Consider the following 22,051-nt stretch of genomic DNA (forward strand, 5'->3'; position numbering starts at 1 on the left):
TCCCTAGTTTTAAAAATAAGGAATGCACAATGACCTGTGAGGATTGGTCACATCTTTAGAGGCATGTGCAGAATGAAGCACCCTAGGACATCAAAGATAAAAACACGCAAGAATTTTCATGCAAGGCTTCAATGTGCTTATGATTGTCTTATTTTGATTGTGCCAAATACTGCCAATGTGGAAGAAAAATCAAATGTACACTGTAGCCAATATTGGTTTACATTTTCATTACAGATTGGTTTATGCCAAAGCTGTTTTAAGTCAATGTGTGGAAATAGCCAGACTGTATAAAGCTGATTATATAAGGGATTGCTAGCATAGGGGAAGTGGAAGGCAGAATATCTGGAAATATTTCAAGGGTAGAAGCTCTGGTGGGGGGGGGGGCACATAGAGCAAGACCAAATAAAACTTTACTTGTCAGTCAACTCTCAAGAAAGTGTGCTTACCTGTCCAGGCAGATTGGGGCGAAGAGGGAGCAGAGGAAGATCCTGGCATCTGGATGGCATTCTCTGGCTAACAAGGGCAGCCAGCTGGTAGATTGCTGAATTGCTTCAGCCATAGTCTCATGGTCTAGTAGGTTGGGGAGTCTCATTTCTGTGTACCCAATGTCATAACACAAAGCCATGCTTATTGGAATCGATGTGCATCTAGGAGAGCTTCTTCGGTAGCTTCCAAAAACTCCTGGAGAACTCCAGATTAGCAGATAACTCAAAAGGACTAGAAACTGCTGGTTTGTGCCCAACATCATGGCATGTCGGTGATCTGCTGTTTTTGTCATCTCTCTGAACATGCCCCTGCCCAGCAAAATGTGAGAGATTAAATTCTGCCTTCCTAAAGGGAATCTAGACTGAGGGGTTTCCTGGTGGGGTTGGTTTGTTATAGCAGAGAGGCCACCTCTGTATGTATGCATTCTCATTGAGCTCCAGTGTCACAGTTTTTCTTTGCCAGTGGCCCCCAGTTGTTTGGATTTTGACAGAGGTTTTGGCTTAGGCTAGCATGTGTTGAAATGAGAGTGTCAGATCAGCTTGAATGGTTATCCCCTTCCACCTCCAATATCTTGGAGTTCTGATTGAATCATTGTTTGAGACCTGCTCAGGTCCACCCCTTTTTGCCTATCCAAGGATTAGTCATTCTTTCTAAACACTAGTGTTTTCCTTTCTATTGTGTTTTGTGGCAAAGCAATCACAAAGTTAATTAAGAGATATTTGTTGAGCTCCAGCCATTGTTAAAGAGGCAACTGGGAGTACCAACTGGGTTCTGATTGTTAACTGTTTTGGAGATATTTCACCCAGTTTGGATAGTTTTAACATTGGAGATCATTGTTTACACACAGGATGTAATTGGCAAACTTTTTTATCTTCTAATCCTGCAACAGGAAATTAATTGTAGGTGGTGTACTTATTTTGGCGTGAAATGAGCTGCTGTGATACATGAGTGGATAGCTCTATTCTGCAGTAATTGTCGAAAATGTTTATTGTCATCTCATTGGAGTTTAATGTAGGTCTTCTAAAGCCTTAGGGGGCATTGCTAGTTGGCTTGGCTCATTGTTACTTTGTTTTATGCATTTGACTAATGGCTGGGTTTTTTTGTTGTTATACGCCTCCAAGTCGGTTACGATTTATGGCAACCCTTTGAATCAGTGACCTCCAATAGCAATAGCTGGGGGTAGCTGAGGAGAAAAATGGAAATGGACTGCCTTCAAGTTGATTCCAACTTATGGCAACCCCTATAGGGTTTTAATGATAAGCAGTATTCAGAGGTGGTTTATCATTGCCTTCCTCTGAGGCTGAGAGGCAGTGACTGGCCCAAGGTCACCCAGTGAGCTTCATGGCTGTGTGGGGATTCGAACCCTGGTCTCCCAGGTCCTAGTCCAACACTCTAACCACTACACTACACTGGCTCTCAGCTGAGGAGAAATGCCTGGTAAAAGGATTATATGTAACAGAAAGCATTCTTTGTTAGGGGTTAACGGGGCCAAAGCCAGTTGCGCTCTCTGCTTTTCTGTTCGCCATGAAGCAGGTAACAGTATCTCAGTTTACCTAGCTCTGTGTCAAGTAAAAACTGATTTAAAATTTTATCAAGATGTACAAGTACTTATCTTTGTGCATCTTCTTTTTTAAATGTGGTTGATGTAGAGTAGGAGATAAAGTGCTGGGTTTAGATCTGAGTTCGAATTCCACATCCACCAAGGGGTTTATGGAAGTTGCCATCTCCAACTCCCCTAGCAGACATAATGAAGATGCACTTCACACAATTGCCTCAAGGACAAACAAAATAATAGCAGGAAAGCATTTGGACATTAAAACATGCTGAATATTAAATAATGCTTTTTAAAAGAAATCTTCTTGCCAAGCAGAGTGATCCTTTTACACCAGTTACCCTGTGTGGGAGAAATGCCACCATTATACTGGTAAAACAGTTGGTGTATCCTATACTTGCTCAGGCTGGGTGGGAAAAATACAAATCAGGAAATCCAAAAATGGCATAAAAATGGCAAACAAGTCCCCAGCATCCCTAGAAACACCAGCAACACCAAAGACCATTAGTGATTATACCAGATGGCACCCATGTGCTGCCTACACAGGAAAAAAGCCAGTGAACCTACACTGGGAACATGCCCCATCCCATACCTCTGCATATACTCCTGCATCACAGTGCACAAGGCAACAATCCATCAGCCCCAGTAGCTGAGGCAGCAGCAATGCCACCACTGCCAGTCTCCAGACATCCTTCCAGGAGGGGTTCAAATCCCCTTATGCTGCTCACAAGAACAATTTTGGAGCACAACAAACGAAAGCAGGAGTGGGGGACCTTTTTCAGCCTGAGGGCTGCATTCTCTCATGGGGAACCTTCCGGGGGCCACGTGCCGGTAATGGGCATGGCCAGAGGCAAAATTGGGGGGAGCAATGGATGTGACTCTTAACCTTTGTACAGTAGGTGACATTCCCGCCATGCCAAGTCAGACGCTTGTGCACACACCAGTATCTCTCCTTCCTCCACCAAGCAAGCAAGAGCCATTATCAAACTCTGAGGACATATTCCAGCCATGCAAGAGCACCCAAAGAGGATGCAGAGCAGGGATGGGGATTGGTGTGCCCTGAGAAGAGGGTGTTCTGAGGAAAGCCCCAAAGGCTGGGTAGAGAGGTATTTGGTCCCCAGGCCTGAGCTTCCCCATCCCAGCATTAAGGCACCCATGTAGCATCCTGGGTAGCAAGCCTATGGAGAGGGGATGTGGTTCTCCTAGGACAAGGTTCAAGACTGCACAGGGAGGAATAGAGTCTTGCCAGCCAGCCAAATGGAGAGGCCAAGGCACACAACAAGGGGAGCCTCTGACAGCAGCAGCCTGCAGTAGGGCAAGGAGTAGAAAAGCAGGAGAAGGGAGTTTGAGCCCCGCCAGGAGGGAGAAGCAAATGTGACCCCACTCACCTGTTGCACACCTGGTCAAAAGCATTAATGTCAGGGGCCAAAGAAAGGTAGAGGCAGTGGGAACAAGGGAGTGGCTGCGACTCGGCACTTGAAGTGGAAACGCCACAGAGCAGTTCTCTGCACAGTTCTCTGCAGCAGACAGCAATCGGATGCATCATGGAGTGTTCATTTTCTACAGGCTGAAACCTAGACACCAGGAGGGGCCCCAGCATACCATTCATGCACAGGGTGTCCCAGATTCAAATCCAGGATGTAAGCATTAGGCAGGCACCCTCACTATAAACTGAAAACTTTTAGTTTCAGCAAGCCTACCCAGGCATATAATTTAGTTACCTGTATCTGTTGTAAAAGTTTTACTGTGTTTGTTTTTAACTATTGTACTTCTAAGTGTATTTGTTTTTATATATATTTGTTTTTAATTATGATGGTGTGTGGGTGGGTGGATGGGTTTTAATTAGACTGAGGATTTTAGCAGTGTACACCACTTGGAGAGCTTTTTTGATAAAGTGCTTAATAAATCTTATTTAAAAAATAATAAATAAACCCACACTAGTAAAGAAGTTTACATCCACTCAGTCACATCTGAACTAGTTAGGAGAAGCACTGTGTGGTCTAATAACCTGGATCCTGCTTGGGCCCACCAGCTCTTTTGCCCTACTTCCTCCCCCTGGTGACTTATGTGACCATATTGGGAATGAGTGCCTTGCATTCCTAGCAGACAACCCCAGTGCATTTAGCTTCATATACGCCTACACTTAGGAACCAGAATCAGAAATAGATTGACCTTTTGGGTTGGCATGCTCAATGTCAAGAGTTGGGAGTAGGTAGAGCCATCCTGTCCACACCAGTTTTTGACAGATAGCCATGGGGGTGTGTGCTGTCATCTATCAGGCACCTGGTTGGCCACTGTGAGAACACGATGCTGGACTAGATGGGCCACTGGCCTGATCCAGCAGGCTCTTCTTATGTTCTTATGTTCTTATTTTCAAGTTTTGTTGTGAAAATGTTAGTGAAGCTGCTTCTGCTCACCTTTTGATGGGAGAATTCACGTTTCTCTCTTGATAGAAATTCCAGACTTCCTGAGTGAGGACGAATGTAAGTTAATTATCCACTTGGCTCAGCTGAAGGGGCTACAGAAAAGTCAGATTCTGCCCACAGAAGACTATGAGGAAGCTATGGAAATGATAGATATCAGTCAGATGGATATCTTCAATCTACTGGACCACAACCAAGATGGACAGCTGCAACTCAAGGAGGTATTCACGAGGAGATGGTTTGATATTCCTGTGGTTAATATTTTTAAATAATTTAAATTTATATACAGAATTATGTGTGACTATACAATGCTCTGATCATATATCTTTATACTTCATTTTAAAAGAGTTAGTGATCTCTATGGATGGATGTGAAAGTTGGACAGTGAAACAAGTGGATAAGAGAAAAATCAACTCATTTGAAATGTGGTGTTGGAGGAAAGCTTTGCAGATATCATGGACTGCAAAAAGGAGAAGTAATTAGGTGTTAGAACAAATTAAACCATAACTATCACTAAAAGCTAAAATGATGAAACTGAGGTTATCATACTTTGGACACATAATGAGAAGATACGATTTACTAGACAAGACAAGACAATAATGCTGGGAAAACCAGAAGGGAGTAGAAAGAGAGGAAGACCAAACAAGAAGTGGATGGATTCCATAGAAGCCACAGACCTTGTAAGTTCAGGTCTTGTAAGTACACAGATCTTGTATCTGAACAGGTTGGCTTATAACAGATGCTATTGGAGGTTGCTGATTCATAGGGTCGCCATAACTAGTAATTGACTTGAAGGCACATAATACACACACACACACTGCAAAAAAACCACCACCCATTTGTTACAAAAATATTTTCTCCCAACCTCTCACCATTTGCCATTAACCTGAATTATTATTTATAACACCCACAATTTATTCCCCTTATAGTCTTACTCTCACTTAACTATCAAATCACTGGATCCCAGCTTTTCAGGATTTGTATATTTTTGTACATTTCTCAGAAGTGCTGTTAACTTCTTACTCTCATAATTGTCTTACCAACTCACTTGGGTTTTGGTTACTTCTCCAATTTTCATATTCATTCTGGCAATTGTAATAATATATAAAACACCATTTGATTAAACACAATTGGATTGATTACTAAATCAAGCTGAACATTTTCATTAATGATCTGTGACACCATTCTCCAATACTTTATTGCCCTCCTACACATCTGGGCAGATGTAATGCTAAACTGGACCCAGTTAATTTGAACAACTGTAGACTGGTGGCGAATGTTCCATTCCTGGGCAAGGTCTTAGAACGGGTGGTTGCCAGCCAGCTCCAGGTGCTCTTGGATGACACTGATTATCTAGATCCGTTTCAATCCGGTTTTAGGCCCGGTTTTGGCACTGAAACAGCCTTGGTCACCCTGTATGATGACCTATGTCGGGAGAGGGACAGAGGGAGTGTTACTCTGTTGATTCTCCTTGATCTCTCAGGTGCTTTTGATACCATCGACCATGGTATCCTTCTGGAGAGGCTCACAGAGTTGGGAGTTGGAGGTACTGCTTGGCGGTGGCTCTGCTCCTACTTGGTGGATCGTCTCCAGAGGGTAGGGCTTGGGGAGCATGCATCGATACCCTGGACTCTCCATTGTGGAGTCCCGCAGGGATCGGTCTTGTCCCCTATGCTTTTTAACATCTACATGAAGCCGCTGGGTGCGGTCATCAGGAGTTTTGGAGTGCGTTGTCACCAGTATGCTGATGACACGCAACTCTATTACTCCTTTTCATCTTCTTCAGGTGAGGCTGTTGATGTGCTGAACCGCTGCCTGGCCGCAATAATGGACTGGATGAGAGCTAATAAACTGAGGCTCAATCCTGACAAGACTGAGACACTGTTGGTGAGTGCCTTCTCTGACCAGATGGTGGATGTTCAACCTGTTCTAGATGGGGTTACACTCCCCCTGAAGGAACAGGTTCGTAGCTTGGGGGTTCTTTTCGATCCATTCCTGTCTCTCGAGGCGCAGGTGGCCTCGGTGGCATGGAATGCGTTCTACCACCTTCGGTTGGTAGCCCAGCTACGTCCCTATCTGGAAAGCGACGACTCGCCTCAGTTGTGCACGCTCTGGTAACCTCTAGACTGGATTACTGCAATGCACTCTACGTGGGGCTGCCTTTGAAGACAGTCCGGAAACTTCAGTTAGTGCAAAACGCTGCAGCCAGACTGCTGACGAAGACCAGGCGGTCTGCGCATATTACACCTGTTCTGGCACGTTTGCACTGGCTGCCTATTTGTTTCCGGGCTAGATTCAAAGTGCTAGTTTTGACTTATAAAGCCTTACACGGTGCGGGACCACAGTACCTGGCGGAACGCCTCTCCCGATACGAACCTACCCGCTCACTACGTTCAACATCTAAGGCCCTCCTCCGAGTTCTGAATCACAGAGAGGCTCGGAGGGTCGTAACAAGATCTAGGGCCTTTTCAGTGGCTGCCCCCGAATTATGGAACAGTCTCCCTGATGAGGTCCGCCTGGCACCTACACTTCTATCTTTTTGGCGCCAGGAGAAAACCTTTTTATTCTCCCAGGCATTTTAATCTACCTTTTAAGCTTTTAATGTATATGAGGTAATTTATTGTTTATATTTATGTTCTATTGTTCTTGTGATGTTATTGTATTTTATCCTATGCTGTACACCGCCCTGAGAGCCTTCGGGCTGTGGGCGGTATATAAATTGAACAAAATAAACAAATAAATAAATAAATACTATAATGATATGGGAACAACCATGGATTCACGTTGGACTTTCCCCACTGGTACAGATTCTCCAAGTACAGAATTTGTGTGTGGATATGTGCAGGACTTGGTTTTGCATTCTAGCCAATAGCTGCCAAGAAACTAATATATTTGTAATTTCAGGTACTGACACATACCCGTCTAGGAAATGGCAGGTGGATGACACCTGAGAGCATCCGGGAGATGTATGCTGCTGTGAAAGCAGACCCAGATGGCAATGGTGAGAGGCAGTTAATGCTGTCTTGTAATATACTGTGGACTCTCCATGCCCCCCCCCAAAGCAGTTCTCAGCCTTTCGTAATCCAGCAAGAGGAAAGCTCCCAAATGAATGCAGCAGGAACTGGACAAGAGATTTCCAAGTCCACCACTTGATAAATGCTAGAGCTGCTACTAGTCTAGTGTTCAGGCTGGATTATTTTGTATTCATTATAGGCCTCTAGTCTGTCATCAAACCTGCCCAGATGCAGAAATATCTTTTCTTTCCCTAGCAATGCTTTAGAGGAAGTATTGCAAGAAAGCCTCAAAAAGTTATGAGTGAATTCTACCGTTGTCAGCTGGCAAACTGTTTATTGGGTCTTTCTGTGTTCATGTGGATTCATGGTCCTGATGGGATCTGTCTATTAGAATGGAGCACATGGATGTTGTGTAGTGAGGACCTTTGAGCAAGAAGTTTATTTATATGCCACGTAACAAATTTAAAATACTACAGGATACAGATTATACCTTGGATTTCCATATTTCAGAAAAAGAGAGTCTAGCCGTAAGAAATAAAAACTTTATTTGATTAAACTGATAGCAACTGCTTTCCAAAAAAATGAGGCTTTACATTGCTTTCTAACTTCTGCAGATAGCAGCTTGGTTTCTGTATGAGAGGGATTCCATAGCATTAGAATTGTAACCAAGAAGGCCCTACTACATCTTCCCACATTGCCTACAACACATTTGCCTCATTGCAGGAAGGGTTATAGCTCAGTGGCAGAGCATCTGTTTTGCATGCAGAAGGTCTCAGGTTCAGTCCCCAGCATCTCCAGGTGGGGCTTGCAGAGACTTCTCCCTTAAACCATGAGAGTTACTGCCAGTCAATGTAGACAATACTGACCTAGATAGACCAATGGTCTGACTCAGTATAAGGGAGCTTCCTCTGTTCCTGTGCTCCTAAATAGAAGAAAATACCATATGGACTAAGGCATTACTTGAGGCATGCTGGGCAAGGTGTAAATTAAGTGGCAATGAGTACAGTGTGTATGTGAATATATATTTGTTTTGCTTCAATAGTAAAAAGGATTGTCTGAAGATGTAGTATGCTTCTCGGCCCGCACTCCACCCCATTGGTCTTCACACTTGTTCTAAATCTGTTAAGTACATAGGCTTGCATTAATATTAGTGCCTGACATCCCAAGGGCCGTTATTTTGAAAAATAAACAGTTTTAATCTGCTACTTGCTGTGTTGCAGCCAGTGGTATCTGATGGGCAGCTGGACACAGAGGTAGTTTTCTCAGTCAGATTTCCCTCCAGCCCTACAGGCTAGATGTTCCCAAGAGGCTTCAAGCATCCTGCTGGCCTCTCCAGATGTACACTGCAATCTCTCCTGCTCTAATTAGAGTGCCTTTAGTTGAATACCTCTCCATTTCCTCATCTAATTAAGTAAATGAGCAAAGTGCATGCACTTGCTGCCAGATTGCCTGATGATCTGCACAACCGTTGAGAGGTTGCTTTGGAGCGGGAAACAGCACTCTGGTGAATGAAGAATCTGGTGTGTAAGCCCTTGCCCTGGCACCATTTGAGCTTGTGATGTCTTCAGCAGAGACCAGGAAGGATGCACTGTTTAGTGTTTCCAGCACTGTAAACACCACTGAACTAAAGAACTTCAATTAAGGTCCCTGTGCCCTGTCCAGGGTGGCCTCATTTTCCAAGTCCTGCTCCTTCTATTGTAAGTAGCAGCAAGAAAGCCAAGAGTCATAATCTGGATGTGGCGATAGATCATGGAAGGCTGAAGCTGATAATGGAATAGTGGATAGAAAATGTGTGCATGCATTGGAAATCAACAATGATTGATGACCTCTCCCCCGAGTCTGTTCACTAGTGTAGACTAGGTCTGTTGTTCTACTGTTGTTCATGTGTCTGTGGCATTTTGCTTAGAGTTTAGTATCTAGAACAAAACTTGGTTTTACATTTGTTTTTAAAACCAATGTTTAGTCCTTCTGGTGGTGGGAAGGCTGGAATGGGGAACACCCAGGTGTCTGTTGAACTCAGTGCAGCTATTACTAATAGGCAAAAAAACCCTTTCAGTTTAAAAACGTACCTATAGCCAACAGATATTTCTATCAAACTTTAAAAAGCAGGGAAATTGGGCAGCTATAGTAAATGCATCCTGTGTAGCTTGGAAGAAATTGGTAACATGTGCTTCTGAGCATTTGGTGAGTGGTGGCAACACCTGCTATCTCCAAAGATGGAGAATTACATTTCTGTATGTTTGTTGGGGTTCTTCTTACTTTGCTTCTTTCCTATATTACTACTGTTTCTACAGAATATCTAACCTAGAAAATTATATTTCTCTCACTCTTCATCCTAGAAATTTGTGTCAATTTTTTTTTATTAATTTCAAAGCCTTCTTATTGGTCAGTGTCATATGATGGTGAAGACAGCCTTTAGTGTTTCAAACTGGAGATTATGTTCTGTTTCTATCTTAGGTGCATTAACAGTTGAATCTGAAACTGCAGTTTGATATAAAATCAGACTGATTACAATATGTTGCTACTTCAGGAATGACTCTAGCTGTTGGAAAAAACAAACTTGGCCTGTCCAAGATGCATGTTTTCAGCCTGCTATGCTTAAACCACGCCACTTAAGGAAAGATGGGCATGGTCAATTAAAAACATAGAGGACAGCTAGAATTTTGCTAGAATATATTTCACCTCCCACTCTTTTATCTTGTGCAAACGGAGACATTCCTCATGTCCATTGGTGACTATTCTGCAGAAGAGTCAGTGCCATTATTCCACAATTGTTTTTGGAGTTTTTTTAGTGTTGCAAAGTGTTGCTATACTTCACATATTCACAGAAACAGAAGCAAAAGAAAATGATTTGCTATAGGAAACTTCACAAAAATTGCAAAGTAAATCAAACATATTTAAAGTGACTATCTGAATTATATCAAGTGTCTTAATATTGTTACTTTCTCACAGACCTGCTTACAAGATCTGAACAGGGTGGTTCATGACAGATGTTATTGGAGGTTACTGATTCATAGGGTCGCCATAAGTCGTAATCAACTTGAAGGCACATAACAACAAATCTGAGCTATATCAACTGTCTTAATATTGTTGCTTCCTTCCTGCTAAAACAAGATCAGCACAGCACATGTCTTGTTTCTGTTATTTGGGCTGATTGCAGGTGTTGCCACCACTCACCATATGCTCAGAGGCACATATTACCATTTTTTTGCAAGCTACACAGGATGTGGATTGGACTGTGACAGACCAACCCAAATTGTGTTTGCTTTTTTACAAATTCGTAGGGCAGTACGATATCTCAGAGAGGAGGTGAGGTTTCCTGCTTCCCTGGTGCATTCACCATAGCTGCCTAATTTCCTTGTTTTTAAAAGTTTGATAGAAATACCTGTTGGCTGTAGGTACATTCTTAAACGGCAAGGTTTTTTTGTCTATAAGTGAATTTCTCTGCTTTTTAATCCGGAAGGTAAGAAATGGGATCCTGTGCAAGTTTGCTGAGAATGGATTGATCATTTGCATGCTTATTGAGTACAGTGGGATTTACTCCCCTGCAGTCATTCTTAGGATAGGTGAAACTGACCATGGGGTCAGGAGGGAGAGAGAAGGAAGAAGGGAGGGGAGAGGGGATCAGAAGGGGAGGGGAGAAGGAAGGGGGTGGGAAGCGAAGGGGCAAACAGGAGGTGATGGGAGGGAGGAGGAAGGGAGGGCAGGTTTGATCATTTGCATTCTTATTGAATTCAGCAGGAGTTACTCCCATGCAATCATGCTTAAGATAGGTAAAACTGACCAGGGGGGAGGAGGGGGGAGGGGCAAGGGGGAGGGGAAGGGGAAGGGGCAAGAGAGAGGGGAGGGGATGGGAGGAGGACGAGGGGAGGGCAGCTTTGATCATTTGTATGCTTTTTTAGTTCAGTGGAATTTACTCCTGTACAATTATGCTTAGGATAGGTGAAACTGACCTGGGGGAAGGGAAGGGGAGGGGAGGGGAACAGATTGGGTGGATGGGCAGGCACTGGGCAGAGGGGAAACCCCTTTCCCTTCCAAATGGAAAACATTGTGAACGGTATCATTGATTTTCAGTGTTTCTGCCACCTTTTTGTTCTATAGCAGGCACATGTAGTTTCCCACCCAAATTTAAACCAAAGCTGATACTGGCCACATCCACACCAGACCTTTATTCCACTTTAGATAGTCATGGCTTCTCCCAAAGAATCCTGGGAAGTGTAGTTAGTGAAGGGTGCTGAGAGTTACTAGGAGGGGCCCTTTCCCCTCACAGAGCTTCCATCAGAGTGCCTGTTAAACTACTCTGGCCACTGGAGCTCTGTCAGGGAAATAGGAGTCTCCGCTCAACACCCTTCCCAAACTATACTTCCCAGGATTCTTTGGGGGAAGCCATGGCGGTCTAAAGTGAAAAAGAGGTCTAGTGTGGATGTGGCCCTTGATTAGCCAAGCCAACTAGCTGTGAGTCTGGCTTTTAGAACACTGGCAGTTGGTTCTTACTGAGCATGCCCAGGCTTATCATTGACTCCAATGCTAAATTTCTTAAATTAATTAAAAATCAGTTAGACATTTTTTTAACTTTTAAACTACAGAAGATGAAGGTCAGAATGTGGGGCAAGATCAGTAATAGGATTACTGGTACTCTGTGAGCATGGCTGATTTTTAATTAATTTCAGCAAATTGTGAGAACACTGAGAGAAAAAGTCCAACAGGGGTCTGGTTTTTTCCCCTCTCTTTTTGCACTTTGAACTCTTGATTCTCTCTGTTTTGTGTATCGGCATGAAAATTTAGAACGTTGTTAAGCAAATGTTTCTGAGTTCAGGACTATAAGTTTTATAAGGTTTTGTTTTAAAATGAGCTTATGAGAAGCATCAGAATGACATGGGGGTATTTTCAATTTAACATTACGGAATGCGAAAAATCCATGCTGGCTATAATATACAGCCACTCTTGCATATATGTTGAAAACACACCTCAGGCCTTTGAAACCTGATACGTAAATTTATATGATCCAACCTATTCATAGAATCCTAGAATAGTAGAGTTGGAAAGGGCCTATAAGGCCATCAAGTCCAACCCCCTGCTCAATGCAGGAATCCAAATCAAAGCATTCCCAACAGATGGCTGTCCAGCTGCCTCTTGAATGCCTCCAGTGTCGGAGAGCTTCTGTTGGAGAGATTCTTTGTGACGTTGTGATTTTAGGTTGTTTTAAACTGTGTTTTATACACATATAATATTTTTTTCACCTTGAACCTAATGTCATTTCTGATTCATCATTACACTTGCATGTTTACTTTTTCAACTATTGATGCATGACAATATTTAGAGCACCAGTGGCCACCATGCACTACTGCACTACTACTTGCACTATACTGAAATATAGAACCAGTTCAGACATATATATCTCAGCTTATTAAGCCAAGTTGTTCATGAGTCTTGGGCCAGAGTGCTCTGTCATTGTGGGGCCCTTTGCATCTTCTTTCTTCATGTGACATGATTGAACACCCCCTGGATTAATTAACCATAATTTCTATTATATCCAAACCTGGAAACTGTGGTTACCAAGACCAGAATAACCAGGATCTTAAACCATGATGGTTTATGATCCTGGTTTGTTTTGATCCTAAGTAATCATAGTTTCCTGGTTTGGATGCAATGGGCAACTATGGTTAATTAACCCAGGAAGTGTTCAGTTATGGCACATTAGAGGTGAGCATTGGAACAAGTGACCATTTGTGTCCTTCATACGTTTTTCATGTCACCTGGTATATGTCAGTTCCATTACCTTACAATATGCCTTGAAGGGCCAGCATGGTTCAGCAGAACATGTGTAGGTCTTGGCATCATCATGATTTTGGGAGCAACCATAATGTATATATTTCCTGTGCATGCTGTGCTACTCTTAAGTTGTTTTTTGGTCCCTTAAAGCTCAACTGCAATATTTGCATCATAGGGAGGCCAGCAAGCTGTGAACAAGGTGCCACCTACTTCATTTGGAAGGAAGTTCATATCCTGCCATGGTGTCTCTGCAGTCACCCCCTACATAAATTGCAGTTCAGAACTTTCTAGAACTTTATCTAGGAAACAGGTGTTCCAATTTCCTCTTCTTTCAGCTAAAAAGTCATAGCTGTGTTAGTACATTCCAAGGGGTGAGGCAGGAGCGTTTCCACTCAGTGCTCCGCTGACTACTGTGGCAGCAGCAGCAGAAGTCTTCTTCTCTGGTGGGTTTTGTGTTTTGTTTTTGTGGTGGTATGTTTTGCCTCAGTTCTTGACTTAGTTTTTCACTTGGTTTTCCTCTTCTTTTTATAATGTCTTAAGTCTTTTCTAAGGCCCGTTTTTATTTCAGTCAGGAATAGGTACTCTCCCCTCATGATAGCCTGCCCTAGGCATTTGTGGTGCAGCAGCTTACATTTAAAAAGTGTTGCATGTGTGGCAGATAATTGAACTGGCACACTTGTCTCCTGCTAAAGGCAAACTGGATTATGGCAGAGATTGCTGGAGGGTTCACTAATGTAACTCTGATGTGACATGAATTGTTGCAGCCTGTTTACAAACGTCTACATGTTGCCCAACATGGAGCTACCAACAAGTCTCTGCAGTTTCTCATTCTTATGCTTAGGTGTGCTGAGCTTAGAGGAGTTTAAGCGACTGAATATTCGGGACTTCCACAAGTATATGGGAAGCCAAAAAGTGAAGATGAGTGACCTAGTGCGAAACAGCCAGCACACATGGCTGTATCAGGGCGAGGGGGCACATCAGGTCATGCGCTCTATACAGCAAAGGTAAGAGTGACTCAAGTCACAGATATTTAACTAAAACAGAGATTGATCATCCCTTGCAGCTATACTAGGATGCTGCTCAGTTTTGTTATACTATAAAGTTCTTAACTAATTAAAGCTTGCTTTTAAAGAATATTAATTACCTGGTTTTTTAAATTAGCAGTCAAAGAGTAAATATTTACACATATACCCTTTTGAAGGTATTGAAAGAAAGCGATTACTGATAAGGAAGTGATAACCTAAAATAATGCTCAGTTACACTTTTTAAAACCTGTAAAAAAACCTAATTCCCTGCCCACCAAAAAATGAAGAGATGCAGCCAAAACTTGAAAGTAACTCAGGGACAAACTAGACAGTACGTTAAATGTGTCTATGCCATTAACATGTCTTGTTTTTACTTTAAGAATAACAAATGTGGGAGGGGAATCAAGACTGTGGTGCCCAGGGAGAGATTTAACCCTTTCCTGCTGTGCTGCAGTCCCAGTGAAAATCGCCTTCCCCACAGCTGATATTAGCCCTGGGAAGGAAGTTCCCACTAGTACCAATGGAACCCTCTTCTTACAGAACTGAGAGCAGAGTCCTAAGCATGAGTGTGCCAGCTCCTGTTTTTTGCTTTTCTATTAAAAAATGGTTCAGATGATGGTGAAAGCGACTGCATCACCTTTCTTTCCTAAGGTTAGCTTCTGTACTCTTTTTCTGCATTCAAAAAAAGAAGCATGTCAGAGAACACAAAGATGCTTCTCTTCCATTTCAACATACTGGTGGTCAAGGACACCATTACTAGCAGATCCTTTTAAAAAGAATCCCAATTTTGCTTTGTAAATGAACATTGAAAAGCAGCGTATAAATGCTGTAAATAGTCAATGTAAGTGTGCGTGTGTGCGTATGTATCTAGTTATATGAAGAGAGGAAGCAAAAAGAGAGAAAGGCTTAAGACAGCTCCTATGAAATCCAGTTGCTTACCATCTTGAACTTATCTAGTACAGCGTTTCTATCCCTAGAAGCATTCAGAAGTTACACTTCATGAGTGTACAATCTGTGTACACAAATAGCTGAACTGGACACTCATATGGTTATTCACATGTAACGTTCAATTAGGACACAATAGGTTGCTCTACGAATCCACAGTCTTTCACACAGACACTTATACATGTGTAGAGACAGCTTATACCTATGCTCAGTGTAATGTGTGAACAAGTACCCTGTGACAGCGCAAAGGGGATGTCAGTGGCATGTTGGGAACATTTGTGTCTCTACTACTACTTCTTCAGGGTGATTCATTTAACCCGCCTGCCCCCGGAGATTGTGGAGCACAGTGAACCTCTGCAAGTAGTCCGATACAACCAGGGAGGGCACTACCATGCCCACATGGACAGTGGACCAGTGTTCCCTGAGACTGCCTGCAGTCACACCAAACTGATTGCCAATGAAACTGCTCCATTTGAGACCTCATGCCGGTGAGTCTAGAATGTGAAGACAAAATTAACTGCCTGTGATCTTTTCTTTCCCCATTACTCCATGTTTGGTTTTGAAACAGAGACTAGGGAAGTAAACAGTCATGTGTAAAGACTATGATCAGCTTGCCTCACTTAATCATGGGCAGCTCAAAGAAGAGTGTTTTTTTGTTTGTGACCTATAGGTGGCTTGCTAGACTGAAGTGGAATTATGGGAGAAACCCCTTTGTGTTGCTCTGGCAAACCATACCAAAAACATTGAGCAGATAGAGAAAGCAGTAGCTTCCACTAGTTCTTAAATCCTTATTTCATGGTGGAGATAGTTATGAAACCAGAGCTGATGGCCTCAGTTGTTAGACTTATCTCAAGGAAATACTGCCCTGAAGGTTGTGAATTGAGGAGTTAACCCCAGTGAATTCTGGGCAACAGATGTAACTAGTTTTGAAGAGACAGGAGCACAGAAAAGGGCATGTACAGTATAAAGAAAAGGCTGACTCCTCTTACCTACAGTCTTGTATCCTACTCCCTGCGGAGGTGTCCAAGCCCCATTTTTGTGATTTAGGCAGTTATCCTGTATGAATTCAGTGATGCTAACATGTGAGTAGATATGAATGGGATTGTGCTGTTGCATGGCAAACCCGAAATGGAGCGCTAAGTAATTTCAGTACTTCAGAACCTAACCTGTGCAACTGCTGTGTGTCTTTTACAGCTATGTGACCGTACTATTCTACCTAAATAATGTGACTGGAGGAGGAGAGACCACTTTCCCTATTGCTGACAATAGGACCTATGAAGAGTTGGTAAGAGTCTTTCCTTGTTTGTGCCCAATTTTTCGTTCTGTAAAGTTTCCTTGAGAATTAGCAGATGCATTCCACCTGCAGTTTTATGAGTGCTCGTACTGAATCACCTAGAGACCTCTTGTTAGTGTCACCGTGTGCTGTAGACCTTTGTACTGGGGTGACCCATCAAAGGGCGTTTTGTGCTGTTGCCCCTGTTCTTTAGAATGCTCCTCCACTGACCATATGGGAAGCACTATCAGGTGCCTTCGACACACACCTTTTGAAGACACATCTTTTTTTACCCAGGCTTTCCCTATTCATTAAATTGGATCCTGTCTTTTTGATATTACAATGCTTTACTACATTTCTACTGCTATTGTAATGATTTTACTGTATACTTCTAATATTATCTTTTTTAGTTGTTGCATGCTGCTAGAAGTTTTTTTATAGATATCAAGTGGTATAGAAATGGACTTAAATAAATTACATATATATTTAAATTTGCTGCCTAATTAATCAGGCACCTTTTTAGTTAATTCAATTTTTAACAATTTATTAAACTTTGCAAACCTACTTAAACATTATTGGAGACATTGAATCTGACTGGAGGATCTGGGAATGTTTCCAGATTATCAGTTCATATCAAAATAATTGTGATATGCTAATTTGTTGTGGGGATACTCGGTTAGAAGGAAATTTCATTCTTCCAGCATTCAAATAGCAGTGTTTGTTCCTGGAAAAATAACAGCTTTTCACATAGAATATGGTTGCTTAAGTTTTCTGGATTTTTTGCAGGGGGGAAATTATTCTTCTAAATTCCCTAGAAGTTGAAGTAAATACTCTCCTACTGTACCATTGAAACATGAGACCACTGATGTAGCCCTTAAACTGCTGAACACCACTAATGCTTCTCTCTTCTTCAAGCAGCAGTATATTTGCATTGTGAATTTTTTAAAATGCTCTTTTCAGGCCAGATGCTTTTTTTACCAGAACTGAAATGCACATCTCCCTGGATTTTATTGAAGTAAGACCCATTGATTTCAGTGGAACATACTTTTACATGTTTGAACATCACAGCTTAAATATTCAAGAATCCTAAACAATAAAGGATCTCATCTAATTAGTTTTATTTATTAGAGTTGTTTCTTAGTTCTCCTTGAATTCAAATTAATATGGCTTGAAAAATGTAGAGCTGCTTTGTGTGTGTGTGTGGTACAGGAGGTCCTATGCATTTATTTATCTATGTGTTTTTCCTACTAGAATGCAGCACAATAACAATTTTCCTATTTTCTTCCAGTCTCTAATCCAGAATGATATTGATCTACGTGATACTCGTAAGCACTGTGATAAGGGAAACCTACGTGTAAAACCCCTGCAAGGCACTGCTGTCTTCTGGTACAATTACCTGTCAGATGGGAAAGGTAATATGTCCTCTCATGGCAAGTCGACCAGGATGTCTGAGCTGCATTTCTCTTCATGCTGCTTTGCCAGCTGAGAAACAATAATTGAGGCATCCAGAAGGTTGAGCTGCAGAAGGGTGAAACTTGGCTTCTCTCAGGAGCGGTTCATGGGTTTTTTTCCTTTCCTTGCAGGCTGGGTTGGTGATCTAGATGAATATTCCTTGCATGGAGGCTGCTTGGTCACTGAAGGAACCAAGTGGATTGCCAACAACTGGATCAATGTTGATCCCAACAAGAGGCGGCAGCTCCAGTTCCAAGAGGAGATGGCTCGATATACAAACAGTGGGGATGAGGACCAGAGCGAGTGGACTGTGGACAAATCCTACAGCACCGTACATGTAGAACTGTAGTGCTTAGAGATGCCTCTTCTTTGACTTGGAAGAACTTTTTTGCACTAGCCATTTTCAGCCCTGTAATCTTCCAACTTGCCCCATCCCCACATATCTCAGCAGAGAACGCTAGCTGTGCTCCAGCCTGGACTGAAGGAAGCAGAGACTGGATAGGTATGCTTGGTCCTGAACGCAGTCTGAAAGAAAACTGATAAGGCAGGAGAAATGGCAGCGGCTGGCTTTTTAGGGTACAATTCACACTTGTATCTTTTATTTAGTGGGCAGCTTTGTCAGCTGTTTAACTTTCTGGGTCTCTGAGTGAGCCCTCCATATGGCATGTGCAGTCAGTTAGCCTCCAGGATTTTAACTCCTCTTCATCCTGAGCCATTTGTTCCACTGGAATGCAGTTCTTCTCCTTTAGCTGGCTTTGTAGCTCCATTCCTGGCACATGCCCTTCTGCTGTTGCTAGATCTCTCTGTGTGAGCAAGTGCACATGGGACGCACCATTCATGTGCCCCTAATTTGCAGATCCAGATGGCAGTAAGAGCTCACATCAGCAAAAGTGATCTCTGAAAATGACTGTTCTTGTTCTAGGTTGTTCTCTCTGGAGTGAAGCTGTTGTTCCTAGCTCTCACAGGGATAGGTCACCACCTTAAGTGCACAGTGGCAGATGGTCTTTCTGTAGCGAGGTCTTGAGCAGCTGTGTGTTAAGGAACATGCAGGGGTTGCAGGTGCTGGAGTCATTCCAGATCATTTGTAATGCTCATCATGGAGAATTCTTCTCAGGGTCGTACATGGTTCTGAAATATTTATTGTGTTGATTATCAGGGAAAAAAGGGAACTGTTCAAGTGTGCAATAGCAGCTGGTGTGCTGTATTTGTTCGAGATTTTCATTTCAGTAACTTGATTTGTGAGCTCATTTTCTTTGGTGTGAGTCTGTAATAGAGGGATTTTCCCCCCCTCAAGATGTTTTCCATTCCATTTAGTGGCCAGTTTGGGCCAACAGCATACTCAAGTCATGTTCCTCGCAGATAGATATGTACAATATATGCAAACTGGAAGCAGCAGAGTCCCTTAATCATGAGCTTAAGGAAGAGCCCATTTGGATCAAACTAAAGGCCCGTCTAGACCAGCATCCTGTTTCCCACAGTGGCCAACCAGATTTGTCTGGGAAGCCCACAAGCAAGACATGAAGGTAATAGCTCTCTTCCATTGTTCCTGCTCAGCAGCTGGTACTCAAGAGACATATTGCATATGAACATGGATGTTTCATACAACAATTAGCAGTAGTTGCTTGCCTTATCCTCCATGAATTTGTCTAATCCCCTTTTAAAGCCATTTAAACCAGTGCCCATCATCTTGTGACAGTGAAGTACTTTCTTCAGCTTGTTCTGAATCTCTTCCACAAATGCATAATTTTATACTCCTCTTTCAAGTTTTTCCTTACTCACTTTTTTCCTAAAAATCCCCAAACAGTGTAGTCATTTTCTCATAGGGAAGGTGCTGCAGCCCTTTTCTGCACCTTTTCTAGCTCTGCAGTATCCTTTTTGAGATGAGGCTGACCCAGAGGGGCTTTCCCCCTGTAACCGAACTTGAAGCATGAGTCAGGGTTGGCCATTGCACTTGCCTGTTGGCCTGAGGATATATTCTTCCTAATATGTGTCAGTAATAAAGAGAGAGGGGTGTTGGAAAAGGAGAAAGTGGAACTTTAGTGAGATACAGAGAAGATCGCTGTAACATTGTATGGTACCATATGAGGCTTCTGGCTGCAAACAAACACCTTCATCACTGTTAGGAAAGCTGGGATTAATTGCTTGGTTTTTTAGATATAACTGGAAAATGACTTCCAATTACAAAATCCCTCAAACAGTTTTGGCATCTTGATGTAGTGCAGAATGCAGGTTTTGGCTATAGCCATTACCGCAGATAATTTGAATGTTTTTGCTTTGACCTTGCAGCTCATCACTTGAAATAAGTTAGGAAAACCCCGCACATGTAACTCACAACATATGAATGTATCTGCCGTGTAGTTCTTCATGCTGGTGTTGAAAATTTGATGTTGGCTGCTGAATCCTGATGACCAAATGGACATCTTCCCAACCCAGCCACATACTTTTGTTTTAATATGACTGTTTCCTCCCTATGCCTTGAGGTTTCTGAATTAGAGGAAGCTGCTTTTAAGGTGGCAGTCTTGCAGCTCATCTTCTAACCTGCTGCCTACATTGCTGTCCAAAGGGTGCCAAGCAGTATGGCCTTTGCCATGCTGCAAGAAGTCACCATTCCTACACTCACTAAGGATGAAAACTGATGTTTTCCATAGGAAGTGGGCCATCACTGTGGGTAACAGTTCCACCTATCGTGCGAAGGCAAGAATGTTTTTGAAGTCAAGACTAGGGACGTCATGCCCCTCCCACTCTCCAGTTCATTCTTGCCTTCGTACGAACAAGATTGGAATTTCACGTAGCATTTAGCTAAGTCTATCTCTCTTTAAAACCTTTTTTCCTTTTTTCCGTTTTTTGTGTCTAGCCTACTGAGGATCCCCTCAGAGACCGCGGCTGCGGCTCTCTTCCCCCTTTCCTCAAGGCTATTTAATTTCTTTTATTTCCTTGACTGGGGGCTCCCTCTGAGACCGCGGCTGCGGCTCTCTTTGTTTTGGCAGTTTCAAGCCCCCTCCCCCCCCCCCGGCTCTGTCGTATCCGTAGCTAGGAGGCTCCCTCAGTGACCGCGGCTGCGGTTCTCTTTTTGATCGCTTTTGATCGCTTGTGAGGGAAGGGGAATCCCCCTCCCTCCCCCCCCGATCGTTACCACGGCTGCGGCTGATCCGATCTCTTGATCGCTTGTGAGGGAAGGGGAATCCACCCTCCTTCCCCCCCCCGATCGTTGCCGCGGCTGCGGCTGATCCGATCTCAGCGGGAGCTTGCAGCTGCGGCTCCCGCTCTTACTCCTTACCGCAGATCGCCCTCGCTACGTGGCTTAAATCCCACTGCGAAGGGCTTTACAGACCGCTATTGCGGCTCTCTCTGCGGCGGCTGCCGTTTTTTGCCTCTTCCTGCCCTTCCAGAGTTTTTCCAGAGCCGCTACTGCGGCTTTCGGCGAGTCCGTGCTGGGCAGCCCTTCTCCCAGTTCGCTTCCGACGGCCGCCATTGCTCCTTCTTCCTCAGCCCCCTTTTGATCGTTTTTTTTCCCGCCCGTTTTTCTGGGCGCCATTTTTTGAAATTCAAAATTCCCGCCTTTTTCGTTACCATTTTTTAAGCATCGGATACCTCCCCTGCAGGCTATCTATCTGTATGTTTGTGTATATGTGCTGCTGACAAATTTACACAAGGCTGATTTACACACATTTTTACTGTGGCTGTAATCATAGTGGCTGAATTGTATTATTAAGGCTGGAGCTCCAATCCTAGTGGGCTGGATTGTATTATCAAGGCTGGAGCTTTAATCCTAGTGGCTGGATTACATTATCAAGGCTGGAGTTTTAATCCTAGTGGCTGGATTACATTATCAAGGCTGGAGCTTTAATCCTAGTGGCTGGATTACATTATCAAGGCTGGAGCTTTAATATCAGTGGCTGACTTGTACTAAATCTGATTTACATTACATATCCTGCCCCCTATGGGGCCGTGAACAAGCCAAAAACCCAGCCTACAGCACTAATCTGAGTGTACCAACTCTAAAACAGCCTATATTATATTAACGTTGATACCTCTGTGCATTCTGCCCCCTCTGTGGCAGTGCATTCGCCATCTGCCAGTGTATCCTACCCCCTCCGTGGTAGTACGCT

The 22,051-nt window shown here is 43.1% G+C and overlaps 1 protein-coding gene across 1 annotated transcript in view; it reads left to right on the top strand.

Annotated features, from left to right (window-relative positions):
* The window catches only part of P4HTM (prolyl 4-hydroxylase, transmembrane), a 38,876-nt gene extending 20,579 nt beyond the window's left edge, over positions 1–18,297 (top strand). Inside the window, exons 3-9 of the mRNA XM_061618801.1 lie at positions 4,492–4,682; positions 7,366–7,462; positions 14,089–14,251; positions 15,520–15,705; positions 16,412–16,502; positions 17,779–17,902; positions 18,074–18,297. Coding sequence (XP_061474785.1) covers positions 4,492–4,682; positions 7,366–7,462; positions 14,089–14,251; positions 15,520–15,705; positions 16,412–16,502; positions 17,779–17,902; positions 18,074–18,291 — 1,070 coding nt within the window. The 3' untranslated portion in view covers positions 18,292–18,297. The remainder of the gene's footprint in view (positions 1–4,491; positions 4,683–7,365; positions 7,463–14,088; positions 14,252–15,519; positions 15,706–16,411; positions 16,503–17,778; positions 17,903–18,073) is intronic.
* Positions 18,298–22,051: the final 3,754 nt, after the last annotated feature.

This window comes from Rhineura floridana, chromosome 3, assembly GCF_030035675.1.
Source record: "Rhineura floridana isolate rRhiFlo1 chromosome 3, rRhiFlo1.hap2, whole genome shotgun sequence".
NCBI lineage: Eukaryota > Metazoa > Chordata > Lepidosauria > Squamata > Rhineuridae > Rhineura > Rhineura floridana.